Source organism: Pseudorasbora parva, chromosome 19 (assembly GCF_024679245.1).
Source record: "Pseudorasbora parva isolate DD20220531a chromosome 19, ASM2467924v1, whole genome shotgun sequence".
NCBI lineage: Eukaryota > Metazoa > Chordata > Actinopteri > Cypriniformes > Gobionidae > Pseudorasbora > Pseudorasbora parva.
The window spans coordinates 4,170,753-4,185,732 of NC_090190.1; the positions used below are offsets into that span (position 1 = coordinate 4,170,753).

At 38.3% G+C, this 14,980-nt stretch overlaps 1 protein-coding gene across 1 annotated transcript; it reads right to left on the reverse strand.

The window, feature by feature from the left end:
• Positions 1 to 28: 28 nt before the first annotated feature.
• eloa (elongin A) lies at positions 29 to 12,559 on the reverse strand. The gene is made up of 12 exons (XM_067424920.1): positions 12,397 to 12,559; positions 10,904 to 10,960; positions 10,671 to 10,786; positions 9,351 to 9,865; positions 8,717 to 8,991; positions 8,531 to 8,642; positions 7,200 to 7,352; positions 6,848 to 6,945; positions 3,541 to 3,721; positions 2,376 to 2,502; positions 1,183 to 1,331; positions 29 to 627 (listed from the first exon to the last, which is right to left on the reverse strand). Exons 1-12 carry the CDS (start codon positions 12,466 to 12,468, stop codon positions 566 to 568), a joined length of 1,917 nt encoding a protein of 638 aa, XP_067281021.1. The 5' UTR covers positions 12,469 to 12,559; the 3' UTR covers positions 29 to 565.
• Between the last annotated feature and the right edge of the window lie 2,421 nt (positions 12,560 to 14,980).

A 14,980-nucleotide genomic window follows, 5' to 3' on the forward strand; every position in this document is an offset into this window, starting at 1 on the left:
ATTCACCCATGAATGAATAAGAAAATGGTGAGAGCAACAAATGGATTTTATTAAAAATGTCCATAGAACACTTCATAAAATCTATTAAAATGACTTGATCTTTCATTCAAGGCAAGGTTCAGGGCTGCCAGATCCAAGATTTAAAATAATAAATATGATGGTGAGGAAGTGTACAGTCCTTGAACTTTTTACATCTTATCTCATTCTCACTCTACCATAAAATCATATTATTAGACCCATGACAATGCAGTGATTATAGTAAGCAATTAAATAAACATGTAACAGGAAATCTGGGTTGTGGTGTCTCATGGTAATTTGTAGTGTACCACTTGTTTTCGGTGTTGGTAAAAAGCTTACGACATGCTATGACAAATGAGTGTGGATGGTTGCTGATGTACTTTTTTTTGTGATTGCGTCCATTGAGCTGTACTGGTAATATTAAAAAGCATTAAAACATAAGAAGTGAGAGGGCATTGCACATTTCCTATGAAGCAATACAGAATAAAAGGTTTCTTCCTCCAGTTGTTCTCTCTTCTATCACACACACACAAAAATATTTTTCCCTTTACCGCCGAGAAAATCTGTTCTTGAATGCTTTGATAGTCTTAGCCATCATTGGAGCAATTTCTGAAACAGAAAGAATAGAAAAGTGGTGAAAAAATTCAAACATAACCAGTTTGAGACAAATATTGGACACACAGTAGTGGCCAAAAGTGATGTCTGGAGGGGATATTTGGTTTTAATGATCCTACAAGTTTATTAAGGGAAGAACAAAACACTAAATGTAGTTATCTGACAAAATTGCAGCAACAGGTTGTATTTTACCATGTAAAGAATGCATAGAAAAACAAAAAGCTTATAGGGGAAAAAGCATACAATAACTACAACATAACCAGTTATTAATATTTTGTTGGTTCTTTTTTATGTTTGCATGTGTCCATAATATATTTGTATGAAAACATTATGCCCGCATAATTTGGTATGCTTAAATGTTTTTTAAACAAAATCTTTAACATTAAAATAAAGGGTTAAGTCAATTTTCCTAGGCCAGACATCGCTTTTGGTCACTGCTGTACAATACATCCATTTCTATGAAAGAAATCAAAGTAGCTAAAGTAGATTTATCTGTAGATAAATATGTAATAGCAGCAATTGAGCAAGGATATTTGCTTTTTGACTTACTTTTGACTTGTGGTTTGTCTCTGGCACTGTGGCCACCAGCGGTACTGGGAGCAGAGGAGCGGGAGGAGGACTCAGGGGGGCTGCTTAAAGAAGACGGACCAACGTCGCTGGATTTGCTTTGGACGCTGTAGTTTGTTGCTGGTCTTATTCTGCGTATGAAGAATCAAGAATTAGCATCATGAAGTCAGCATTAAATGGAAGTTGGGATAGTCTTTTCCTGCCATATCGTGACATATCCAAGTTAAATGGCTTCTCAAACAAGAACAAATGTAGGGCAGGACTTGATTCTGTTCATCAGGAATTGATTGATTATAAAATGTGTAAAGGAGTCAAAACAGCAGCAGAAATCCCTCCATCACACACACATACAAAGTTCTGCTGAGAAGAAACGCCGTTCTGACACCGTTCTGTACCAAACTGTGATGAGCAACATTGTGACTATGACAAGAAAAAACTGTTATGCTTGAGCAATCTGTCCTTATTAGGGTTGCATCCAAGCGGAAACCTCCCACAGTTTTGGTTGAAGCCAATACGGAAGTGACTTAAACTGCAATTCTTCGACTGGCCGCTAGAGACAGGCTCCAGAAGGAGCAGAAACTCATTAAGCCCCATGTTAAAATGCAAAAACTTTTCTGAACTTTTCAGCAGAAAAAAACATTTACAGCCTGGTTGTGGGATGGTCTATACGGCTAATTTTGCTCTTCATGACAACTATGACGGGTGAATTTTTTTAAATAACTCATTCACATTATATAAAGCCGTAAAGTGCTACATAATTACGGGCGTGGCCACTTTAATTGACAGATGGATAGCCATTTATCTGCTGTCTGTTAGTCAGTGCGTCCCCTCAGCTCCACCCACGTCCTGCCTCTTTGACCATTTTCCATTATCCGGGCATGACGCACTGCCAAGATGGCAATGGCCAGCTCAACCGTACTTTACGCTTTACAAAAGTGCTCTTCAGAATCCTGTGGTTGAAGTCACGAACACAATGTCCATATTTTTTTGCAGTCTATGATTGCATCTTGTGACATCATGTCCTGTTTTTGGTTCATTTACATGTCTTTAGTCAGTGTTGCATTCATATTTCACTCGAACTGCACCAGAGGTAATTTCTTCAAAAGGGTGTTGAAGAAAAGCAGATTGTCAGCAGGAACATCATGATAAAGATTGATGTGAGTGCATTCACTCACCTGGCAGATGGAGGAGCAGAGCTTGTGCTGGTAGAACCATTTTTAGTGCCAAACTTCTCTTGTAGACGGAGGATATTCCGCGGAGGCTTTGCAGCAGAGTTGACATATGCCATTTTAACCTGCCGCCCTGTTAAAGTCAATAATATATTACAAACATTGATTCATCATTGTGAGAACGGGTCACTGAATACACACCCACATTTTTATTTCCCTCATATTTTTTAGCACATTTTAAGAAATGAAATTGCTTAAGTCAATTGATTAAACATGAACATGGTATGCTGATTAATTCATTGAGTTAGCTTCATTTGGGGGATTTTCTTGTCAAATATTGAAATTGATGATATTCAAATACATTGACATCTGATCTGACATGTCAGATAAGAAAAGCTTTGACTAAACATCATAAAAGTGACTTAAAAGTGCAGCTAGCGAGTTCCGAGAAACTGTTAAAAGTGGATTGGACTGTGCAACACAACAAACTTGCAAATTAGCAATAGGGGGCGTCTTCTCATGATGGGGAGGGAAAGAAAGTGAGCCAATCACCAGAAGTGGCTGTGTACTCTCATCATGGGGGAGGAGAGAGAATGAGCCAATGAGAAATAGGGGTGTATATGAAAAATACTCATGATGGTGGAAGAGAGAGAGCGTGAGCAAGAGGGAGATTTGGAGAAAGACTGTAGAAAGAGAGATGGCTGAGATATTGCAAAAGAGAAAAGCTCAGAGGGATATTACTGGCGACTAACGCCAAACTCCTGCTTATATATACTCTTGAATACTGCATACTTCCTTGTCGTTTGTTTGTCATCTTCGCTTATTTTGCTTCACTTTGCTTTAATAAAGAGACACCCATTAAAGCAATGAATGTCTCTTCATAGCAGAAATGTGTAATGCATTTTGGGGGCAGCGCAATAAAGGAAGGGGCGTGTTTGTTTAGGTTGATTTCAGATATCAACTGTTCAACAATGATTCTCAGAAATCACATGCTGCACCTAAAAGTCAAATAAAATATCTTTAATATATAATAATAATAATAAAATATATATACATTTCCTACCGACACGTCCTGTATTAATTTGTGTTATATTGACAGCTTTACTGAAAAGTCAAGGTTCATGCATTAATTAAATTTGATTTAAATGTACTGATTAGTGGCTGCGAGCACCTTTAGGTTTGTTTGCGTGGGCAGAACTAATGTTCATCGTGAGCTTGCGCAGACGTTCCTCCCGTTCTTCATGGAGCCGGAGATACAGCTCCCTCCAGGATTCATACTCTTGAGGAGTTTCACGTTTAAAATCCCGCTGGCAGTGTCTCATCCACAGATCATCTGACTCTTCTGTGAAATACTGAGGAGAGAAAAATTTGTCCAAAATGAGCTAAAATGTTCATGATAAGTTTTCATGGGAAACATTTGCATGCAGCGTTGCTTTTGAGTAACTAAAGTTCAAAATCTAGGGGGTTTTAATGTTTTTGAAAGAAGTCTCTCACAGGAAAATATAAGAGACTATAGAGGAATATTGTGAAATATTATTACATTTAGTTTTTTTTATCCCAATATGTGATCAAAGCTATATTTATCATCATTACTCCAGTCTCCAGCTATATTTATCATCATTACTCCAGTCTCCAGTCAACATCAATGTTGAAAACGGTTGTGCTGCTTAAAGTGCCCCTATTATGCTATTTTAAAGGCTCCTAATTTTGTCTTGCAGGTCTAAAACAATTAGTTTACATGTATCCAAGGTAAAAAAATAAAAACATAAATAAAAACCCAGCTTGATTTTCTGGAGTGTCTATTTACACCAAGTGCAAATAGCATGTCTTGTTGGCAAGTGATATCCGCACTCGCGCCACCTAACAATGCCTGTTTGGGAAAAACACTATAACAGGCATATCCCAACATTTTCAGTGGCGTAGACAGTAAAGCGCAAGGCTTAAAGATCTAGGTTGACCCGGGTTCAAATTCGCCTTTTGCAGAGCTTGCTCTTCTCTCTTTTCCCATCACATCAGAAAGGCATTTAGAAAATGTACTAAAATGTAAATAAAGTGCCTAACAAAATGTTTAATAATAATAAAAGTATTTATTGGGTATTGAGTTGGGGGTTGGTGTAGGGAGGGCTTTTATTGTCTCATTAACTACTTCAAGACCATTTTTTGGGATTTCCACCTGGATTTGGCCTACCCAAATTGAAAAGCCTCCCATACACACATACAGTAGTCTAAGTTCAAAATGTTAGTGTCATTTTACAGGAAACCCTTTGAATTTATATAAAACACTGCTAAAAGTCATAAACATGTAATTATATGTTGTCTAAGATGTAATAACATCATAGCATCTTTGACATCATAGCTCCTCCAGACATTTAAAATTGAAAGTATATACATGACGATGTCATTCCCGACCCTGTACAGGGTCCATGGAGTTTAAGTGGCTAAGGCGGCATCCATTTAATATTTTTAATAAATATAACCATTTACACTCAGTTATTATTGCATCCTGTTTATGTACAACAATACTGAGGTGCAAATAGTATGTATCTGTCAAAATAATGTATAAATAGCATCTAATTAACCTTTACAGATATTGCAAAGAACTAGCCTGACGTGGTCATACTCAATTCTAGTCAGAATATAAGTCTGATGCTTCATTGGGCTGTGATTATGGGGCGTGTTTCAAATGAACCAGGGAAGACATCAATTGGACAGACCTACAACCAATCAGAGCAACGAAGCGACGCATAACGTTAGTTGTCAAATGTCAAAAAAGCCAAGAAGTCCTCGCTGCAGCCTGTAGCACGATGACTTACTGGATCAGATCCAACACGTACTGGACGCGCATGCGCGGTGGTTTCATTCACAATTCGATGACGTCATTTACACATGCGCAGTAGAGTTTTGGGGACATCATTGAATCCACAGGAGAGTTTTGGGGACATCATTTGGGGACACCGCCCGAGCAAAAATAATGATTAATAACGTGCTCACGCCATCAGGACACACGTTTTGCATTTTCCCTTGAATGTGTAGGCTACTGGTATTTTAAGTTCTTTACAGATCGTGTTGCACCTTAAGGATTAAAATTACAGAGACAATTACTTGACTCATTTTTCCTACCACTCAACAGCAAGTATGATCAGAATATATAAAAATTGTAACTGTTTTGCATGCATGTACAGCGAAACTAGGATAATTTAAGCATCACATTTATGAAAAGATGATTTATTAATCAATAATTAGCTACTTAATACTATTTATCCGTACTACAACTACCCAGTTTAGAACATCATCTATATACAATAATGATCATATATTAAGACTAGCGCATACGCATTATTAATTAACCCAGAGATCTGTATGAATGACATTGCCATAACGATCCACCATCCAGTACGTATTGGATCTGATCCAGCAACGTTATCGTGCTACAGGCTACAGTGAGGGGTGTCTCAAAAAATCAGGCAACCATGCCAAAATAACACACATTTTACCCCCCAAACGCAATTTTTTTTCTAGTAGTTGGTGGGTTTTGTTGTAAAAACTTCTCAACCCTGTCTGCACGCGCGCTGGAATAAACGATCTTTACCAGCGTTGAAAAAAAATTATTTAAGGATACACAGAGCACCAACATGATCATCATTTCAGAGAGAAATAGTGGAGGTGGATGCATATTCAAACAAGCTCTCTGTTTATGATTTGAACAAATTCAACCCAAGCTCCTTTGATGACGTGATTACGTTACTGTAGATCAGGGCTATTCAAATCTTACCCTGGAGGGCCAATGTGGTGCTGAGTTTCGCTCCAACCCTGATCAAACACACCCACCTGTGATTTTCTAATGATCCTAAAGACATTGATTAGCATGTTCAGGTGTGCTTGATTAGGGTTGGAGCTAAACTTTGCACCGCATTGGCCCTCCAGGGTAAGATTTGAATAGCCCTGCTGTAGATAATCTGTCCATCATCGTCTAAACCCCGCCCTGATGATTTCATTGGTCCGAACAGTTTCTGTTCAGGTATAATTACTCCTCTATGGATCGAGTACAGACCAAACTCCCCGAGCTCAAATGTTGTGGGCAACATTTTGTCCAGGCAAAATAACTAGTATTACAGGGTGTAAACAGATTATATCACTATTTTCACTTAGTTTGCTATTTCACTAAGTAGATAGCATCTATAGCTATTTGCACAGTGTAAATATCATCTATTGCTATTTGCACTTAGTGCAAATAGCCGCAGCCTTAATTTTCTCGTAATACATTGCATCACCACCTCTTTCTCAGTGTCTGATACAGTTCGATAATGGATTCGGTCTCTCTAAAGCCTACTCTGCTAAATCTTTACTAACATTATAAATGTCTTTTCTTGCCCCGTATGATCAATTGAATGTATTAATAATGCATGTAGAAGACCACAACAGATATGCAGTTAAAACTGTGAAATAAATAATCTGCACATGACTGTTAACACACATACTTGATTACACTGCTCAATCCGATAAAGCTGCTCAGGCGTGCATCTCTCCAGAACCGGTTCCAGAATCTCAAATGGCACTCCACCCACTTCGTCAATTGCTAAAAATAAAAAATAAATCAGTAAAAAGCACATACATTTTTAGGTGATTTACATGGTAAACACTTTGGCCAGCCTGAAACATCATGACGTCCTTTACAATTTCATGTTCACCACATTTTTCTCACACAGCCATCTGTGACTCTAGAGATGTGATTTATTATGTAATGTCAAACTGACCCAGTAAAAGAACATAAGGGCTAAATAATATACTTTAGTGTTTAATTAAAATATTAGAGAGAATGAGAAAACTCACAATCTATATTGTTCTGCAGGACTCTAATGCACTGATCATACAGAGACATCATTTTCGGCAAATACGCGGACTTGGACCCAGAATACACCACCATTTTGGAGTTCAGCCGTCGACCTGCGCAGCCAGCATCCTCTTCGTCGTGTGGCACTGGGACTGGAGGAAAAAAACATGTTGCTATGAGACAGAATCTTTGGGATTTATATCAGTTATATTCTGTTTCAGGTATGTAAGGCAAAAGCCTGATTTAAAGAGGCCATGTTATGCCCTTTAACAAAGTCTTGATTACTGGATACTAGAATAGGTTTTCATGCTTGTATGTAAAAAGGGGTTAGGGTTTTTTCACATATTCTCCATTGTTGCAGCTCTTCTCCTCCGAGCCTCTCAGTAACTTTCTGTTTAGTTCCTGTCACAATACCAAAATTACAGAAGCCGGTACCAATACCATTCAAATTTTACTGTTCTCTGTACCAATTTCGGTACTACAGCCAAATCTGTTGGAACTATTTAACTGTTTGAAAAATGTATTACATTAAATTCATTGAGTTTATTATTTATGATGTGATCATTATAAGTAAATAGTTTATATAAACAATAAAATGCTCCTGAAGTGACACTCAGAGTCATAGTTGGGCGCCACAGACAGAAGCCAAATGACGCCAGTGTGTGTACACTAATAGAAAACAATAAGCTTGAATTTTAAAGACATGGCTCTGCTTCTCGTCTATGTGCGACCCACTTCAAGGTGTATGTGGTAAATGAAATTGTGCTCCCGCACCATTCATTCAGACACAGAACATGCAGGATTTAAATGCAAGTCTTTTTTGCGGTTTCTGGAGCTAGATAAAGACAAAAGCGACTGAAAGCAGCGGCCTATTAGTAGGTGCTGAATATACTCTCTACTACCGAAATATTTTGGTATCGTCACATTTTTAAAATGTTAGTACCGACTTTATTATTACTAATACTAATAATTTAGTACAGACCAAATTATTGGTACTTTAGACATCGCTAGTCTCTATGAAGCCCCTCCTTCTGAAAAGCACAATGTCGGTTGGGTCAGTGTTGTGTGATTGGTTCGAGTATGTTTCGGAAATTTCCCACCCCTGACCCTAACTCAACCAGGCCCTACTCCTTTATTCTACATGTGAATTAATTAGGAATATTGTGGTATGTTTGTTCCCAGAAGAAAACTTAAGACTAATGGAGACGTTTCAGGGAGTTTAGAAAACTCCCGCTGGAGAGACCTTTTTCATGCTCCAATAGCAACATTGAACATAAAGTTGAACATAATAGGTCCTCTTTAAAGTGTGTTAAAACTAAAAAACACATACTTTTGCGTCTCTGGGGGGACAGTGGCGTAAGATCAATGGAGGGCAGTGGTCTGTAGTTGGGCTGGATGGCTGGCAAAGGGATATCAGGCAGAGTGGGAACCACATCCACTACCTGGAGAAATAATGATTAGAAATCCTGACACCTGGTTTCCCATCACCCCACCCGAAATACAAGTTTAGCCTTACCTTCCTGCGTTTCTCTGGAACTGCAGGCGTGGTTACTGAGGAAGAGGAGGACTTTGAGTGTTTACTACTGGCCCCGTTAGCCTTCCCCGACTTAGAGGAAGCTGAAGGAATCGAGGCAGGAGGCTGAGGGGGTCGCGAGGGCTGCTTTTTCTTCTTTTTGCTTGGGGTAGGAGCGTCGTACGTGAGAAAGGATTCGAAAGACATGGTTGGCGCTTCAAATGTCTCTTCATCCTCGTCCATTTTCTCTGGAACATCCCCCCTCTCTCTTGATTTTCCTTAAAGACAAAAGCAGATTCAACTAAAATCATATTGTTTCTAATAAATGCTGTTCTTTTGAACTTTTATTCATCAAAGAATCCTTAAACACAAACATGGCTTCAGCAAAAAATATTAGGCAGCACAATTGTTTTCATCATTGCTTATAATAATAATGAAGTTTCTTAAAGTAGCAAATCAGCATATTAGAAGGATTAGATGTGATCATGTAATCGTGCTGAAAAATCAGCTTTGCATCCCAGGGATTAATTATATATATTTAAATATATTAAAACAGAAACAAGTTGTTTTAAATTGTAATAATATATCACAATATTACCGTATGTCATGAAATAAATGAGCATACGAGACTTCTTACCATCACTTCCTCCTTTCTTTTCCTTCTTGCTCTCATGCGAGCTTAAATGCCGTTCATGTTTTGATTTGTGACTCGTCCCACCCTGTTGCTCCCTTTCGGCTCTATGCGTCCTCTCCTTGCTGCTTCCACCAACCGTGGGACGGTGTTTCCGTCTCTCCTGTTCCCGTATGTCTTGGGAATTGTGCTCTCTGACTGGCTCTTTGTGTGGCTTGTTGTGTCTAATGTCATTTCGTGGGGGGCTTGGCTCTGGCTCGGGCTCAGGCTCGGGCTCGGGCTCTGGCTCTTCCTCTGGAGGACTTTCATACTCATCTGACTGATACTCCCTTGCACTGCCATGTCTGTACTCTGAGCTGTATTGCCGTGGAGGGGATGGCGAGTAACCATGCTGGTATTCCATCTCGTCGGGTTGTTCCTCCTCCATAAGCGGAGGTACATCCGGAGACCGTTCCCGGACCCGTTTGTGCCCTCCAGACTCATTAATGCGTGAGTGGGAACGCCCCTCCTTCACAGTTGGTCTTTTGATAAACATGAACCACATTTAAACTTATTCATATTGTATCTCAACACAACAACAAAGGTTCCAAAATAAACATCAAATTTGAGTAAAACTGCTCAGCTCTAGTAACATATTCACTACGGTTCAAATGTTTACGGTCAGTTTGATTTTCTTGAAATAAATTAATACTTTTACTGAGCAAGGATCCGTTAAATTTATCAAAATTAACAGTAAAGACATTTAGATTGTTACAAAAATATGTATTTAAAATAAATGCTGTTCTTTTGATATTTTTTATTTATCAAAGAATCCTGAAAAAAAAATATCACAAAAATATTAAGTTACTATGTTGCTATTAAAATTGACAATCAGAAATGCACGTTGAGCATCAAATCCTCATATCAGATTGATTTCTGAAGAATCATGTGACACTGAAAACTGGAGTAATGATGCTGAAAATTCAGCTTTAATCACAGGAATAAATAACATTTTACAATATATCACAATTAAAAGCAGTTTTATTTTTATCAATAAAAAAATACTGTATTTTTGATCAAACAGACTTGCTGAGCATGAGAAACATCAAAACAAAAATCACCTTTCTCGAACTTATATAAAAAATATTTATGGCTCACACATTTTTCTCAATTTGGCAGTTGTGCCAAAAAAATATTCTTGGACCAAAAAAATATTTTTGGACCATGAACATATTCTAAAGAAGTTGTTTCAGTTTCAACTTCTTTACTAAGTAGTTCTGCATTTTAATTACCTAAAAACAATCATTACAATGAAGAGCCGATTATATTTCACTTTAAAAAGCTTACCTCTCTGCAGATCTCTCTGGCACCAGCTTTTTCCACTTGGCCACGAGGTTCTTCGCCACATCCCCAGCAAATTCATGTTTGCGCAGAGAATTCACAGTCTTCCCAATGCCAGTTTCCTGCGGAAATCAGAGAATAACTGACTAAACGTACTAGAGAACCAACTGTATTTTGTCAACAGCTGTGAGATCAAACCAAAAGTAATAATTTTGAAGATATTAATATTTTGATCTTACCACCAGGATGTCTACTGTTATAGGCAGATCCCCCAACCTTTTGAGAGTTTTCAGAAGCTAGACAGAACAAGACGAAGAAAAAAATAAGACTGCATCTCCCAGACAAGAAATTAATTAAACCATTGTTTGTATTGATGATTATTTTACCCAGAGAAACACACAAAAAACGTATTATGTAACACATATTATACAACTCAGTGCCTTCATGCAGTTAATTAATAACCCATTGGTTTATTTTATCTGCCTTTTTCAAGCTATTGCTGCTATGCCGATGGATTTAAATTTATCAAATTTGGCCGATAAATGTGAAACCTGGCAATGGTGAGTTTTATGAGAAAACTGATTAGCTATAAATACTGTACTTAATTATTACCATTATTGCAACTGAGATACATACATCAATTCATTAATAGTGCAAATATAAGCATATTAATGAATACATTGTTATGCTATTATATGTTTATATAATCCTGTTGCATTGACAGTAATAATGTTCAATATTTATTGCCATTACATTTACTCATAAAACTAAAATTACCATTTTGTACCATGACAACGACGACATTGTAAAGAACATACTGTCATTATCTTTGTGATGAAATCAATCATTTATCTGCACTGTTTGTAGACAATTACTCTATACTAATTACAATGTATTTAACACATGAAATAATGCTAAAATACTAATCTCATCATTGTATAAACCTAAAACTAACCACAGAAAAGAGTTGTGAGAGTACAGTTATAGATAACAATAACATAATAACAAAATATACCCAAATACATATTAAATATATAGATGCATTACCCTTAGAAAATCACCATACCATGCACTGAGATTTACATATTTCAAGGAATGGTTCATGCCAAAAAAAACATGGTAGTACTGTGGTATTTTTGTTGTACACATCGACATCAGTGTAAATAACAGCAGTATCTAAGTTATTAGTTTGTTGCATGGTGTCCAACACCCATTTTAATGACAGAATTACCAAAACAGACACTTAAGTGTCGTCGTGGCCTACAGAGGAACAGGGGGGTCGCATCGATCTGAAAGTCGGCTCTTCCCGATAATACGTAGGCAGCTCCCTAAATTGAGACATAGCTTTAATATGAGTACATTGACTATTGAGGAGGAATCGTGTCTTGTAGACTAACTCTGTTGCACTGCTCACGGCCTGTCTTCATCTGTCACTGTTATCATATTAAATCGCTGTGGTTGTCATTTCTGCTAACTGAGCACAAGCTTGTGAGAAAGTGTCTGGTTTTTATCGGCTGAATCGAGGCATATTTCAGGAAAAATAGCCCCATCCAGATTGATCCATCTAACCGATCTTCAATTTCACGGTCTGCTGCTGTTGTAATTGTTATCCGTGGGATTTCTAAATAGCAATTGTGCACGATCCTCAGACTAGCCACGAACAGAAGCGCGTATAACACATTCGTACACGGTATATACGCGTTCGCTTCGTCTCAGCGAAAAGGTGTATTACCTTGCGAGGCTCTTGATTCTCTGCGAGCCTCAACTGCAACTTCTCGACTGCTTCCAATAGCTCCTCCGCCATGTTTACAGCTGGTACATGTTGCCCGGAAGCCACCGCAGCAGTGGTGGGGGCCTGCTGTTGTTTCTGACTGCGACGAACTTCCGTCACTCCGAATGCAGACACCGGAAGCACGTCATGCTGCTGTCACAAAGGCATCCTGATCACTCGATGAGGTCATCATGTATTTATTGCGACGCTTTTATAATGAAGCAGGTATTTTGAATACATCCCACGAAGAGAGATCAAATAGAGTGGTCCCTTTAACTTTCAAAATATTTGCTTAATAATTTGGTAAATGGATGCTCAAGAATGTTCGCTTGAAGTGCGAGAGCCAGAGGTTCATTCTCGTGTTACGCATCACGTTTGAGGTTCAACAAGAACCAATGAGGTTCATTCTCGTGTTACGCATCACGTTTGAGGTTCAGCAAGAACCAATGAGGTTCATTCTCGTGTTACGCATCACGTTTGAGGTTCAGCAAGAACCAATGAGGTTCATTCTCGTGTTACGCATCACGTTTGAGCTTCAGCCAGAACCAATGAGGTTCATTCTCGTGTAATGAATCACGTTTGAGCTTCAGCAAGAACCAATGAGGTCCATTCTCGTGTTACGCATCACGTTTGAGCTTCAGCGAGAACCAATGAGGTTCATTCTTGTGTAACGAATCACGTTTGAGCTTCAGTTAGAACCAATGAGGTTCATTCTTGTGTAACGAATAACGTTTGAGCTTCAGTTAGAACCAATGAGGTTCATTCTTGTGTTACGCATCAAGTTTGAGCTTTAGCAAGAACCAATGAGGTCCATTCTCATGTTACGCATAACGTTTGAGCTTCAGTTAGAACCAATGAGGTTCATTCTTGTGTAACGAATCACGTTTGAGCATCAGCCAGAACTAATGAGGTCCATTCTCGTGTTACGCATCACGTTTGAGCATCAGCAAGAACCAATGAGGTCCATTCTCGTGTTACGCATCACGCTTGAGCTTCAGTTAGAACCAATGAGGTTCATTCTTGTGTAACGAATCACGTTTGAGCTTCAGTTAGAACCAATGAGGTTCATTCTTGTGTAACGAATCACGTTTGAGCATCAGCAAGAACCAATGAGGTCCATTCTCGTGTTACGCATCACGTTTGAGCATCAGCAAGAACCAATGAGGTTCATTCTTGTGTAACGAATCACGTTTGAGCTTCAGTTAGAACCAATGAGGTTCATTCTCATGTTACGCATCACGTTTGAGCTTCAGCAGGAACCAATGAGGTTTGTTCTCACATATCAATCAGGTTTAGTTGAGCTTCTGTTTATGTTCGCTGACTAATGTTTATATGTGAATAAAAGCCTAAATTCAATCTGTTCATCATAGAAAGTGATCAAGTGTCTTCAGAAAATTTGGACTAAACCGCTCAATGGATTAGTTTTATGATCTGTTTATGAACTTTTTGAAGCGTCAGTGGTAGTTGCGTAGCTGCAATGGAGCGACAGAAAGCTCTCAGATTTTCTCAAAAAGATCTTCATTTGTGTTCAGAAGATGAACAAATTTTTCAGTTTTGGGTGAACGATCCCTTTAAATTATTAAAAAACAAGGACTCAACATAACAACCATAAAGCATCCCCTAAGGATGCTTTAAGGACTAAATGTTCAAGTGATGTACAGTGAATAAGCCAAATATACATACATCGTACATTAAATTTACCTTACAGAAATATCTGTAAGTATATCGTCAATACCACTATACTGGCTGGTTATTACAATGTTATTATTAGGATATTATTATTAAACCTTTTGAAGTATAATCCACGAGTCATCCTCAATAATGTAAATCCACTTCCATGTAAAGTGCTTTGAGGACCCAGAAAAAGCGCTATAAATGTAACAAATTATTATTATTATTTATATAAACGTTCTAATATTCCGATCTAATATGATTTCTGACCTGTAAGGTTGCCAGAATAATAAACACTGTTTGTCAATAGGCCAGAGGAGAACTGCATCATATTTTTCTCCATCATGTCCTGATGGAGTTTTGGTTTCTTGCCACTGTCGCCTTTGCTTGCTCAGTTGGGGACACTAAAATTTAAATCTAAGTTTTCAACTAAATAACCAAATAAAATGATTTACTAAATTAACTATATTAACTATATCACTGATCTGGCCACAGTGTCACTATATGATAAATTGAAATAAGCTGATGACATCACTGTTTTCTCCAGAGAGGCTGTACAGCCAAATCAAATTTTGTTGCAATATTTTTTCTAATTTAGATTGTCTATAGATTGTGGCCAAACCTGGTACTGCAATCACTTTCAAATGACTGTAGAGCAGTGTATCCCCCTCCCCCTGACTCGAGGTTGCCAGATTGGCTGCAGGATCAGCAGAAACATTTGTAGATCTGCAGCTGCGGTAACTAAAGCAGATCTGGCAACCCGGATGCCCAAACACTACTGACTCCGTGATTGGTCGATAGGTGGAGGGCGGAGCTTCAGGCCAAAACCCAACATGTCAACATCAACATCAGTTGAGGGCTGCAACAACAACTT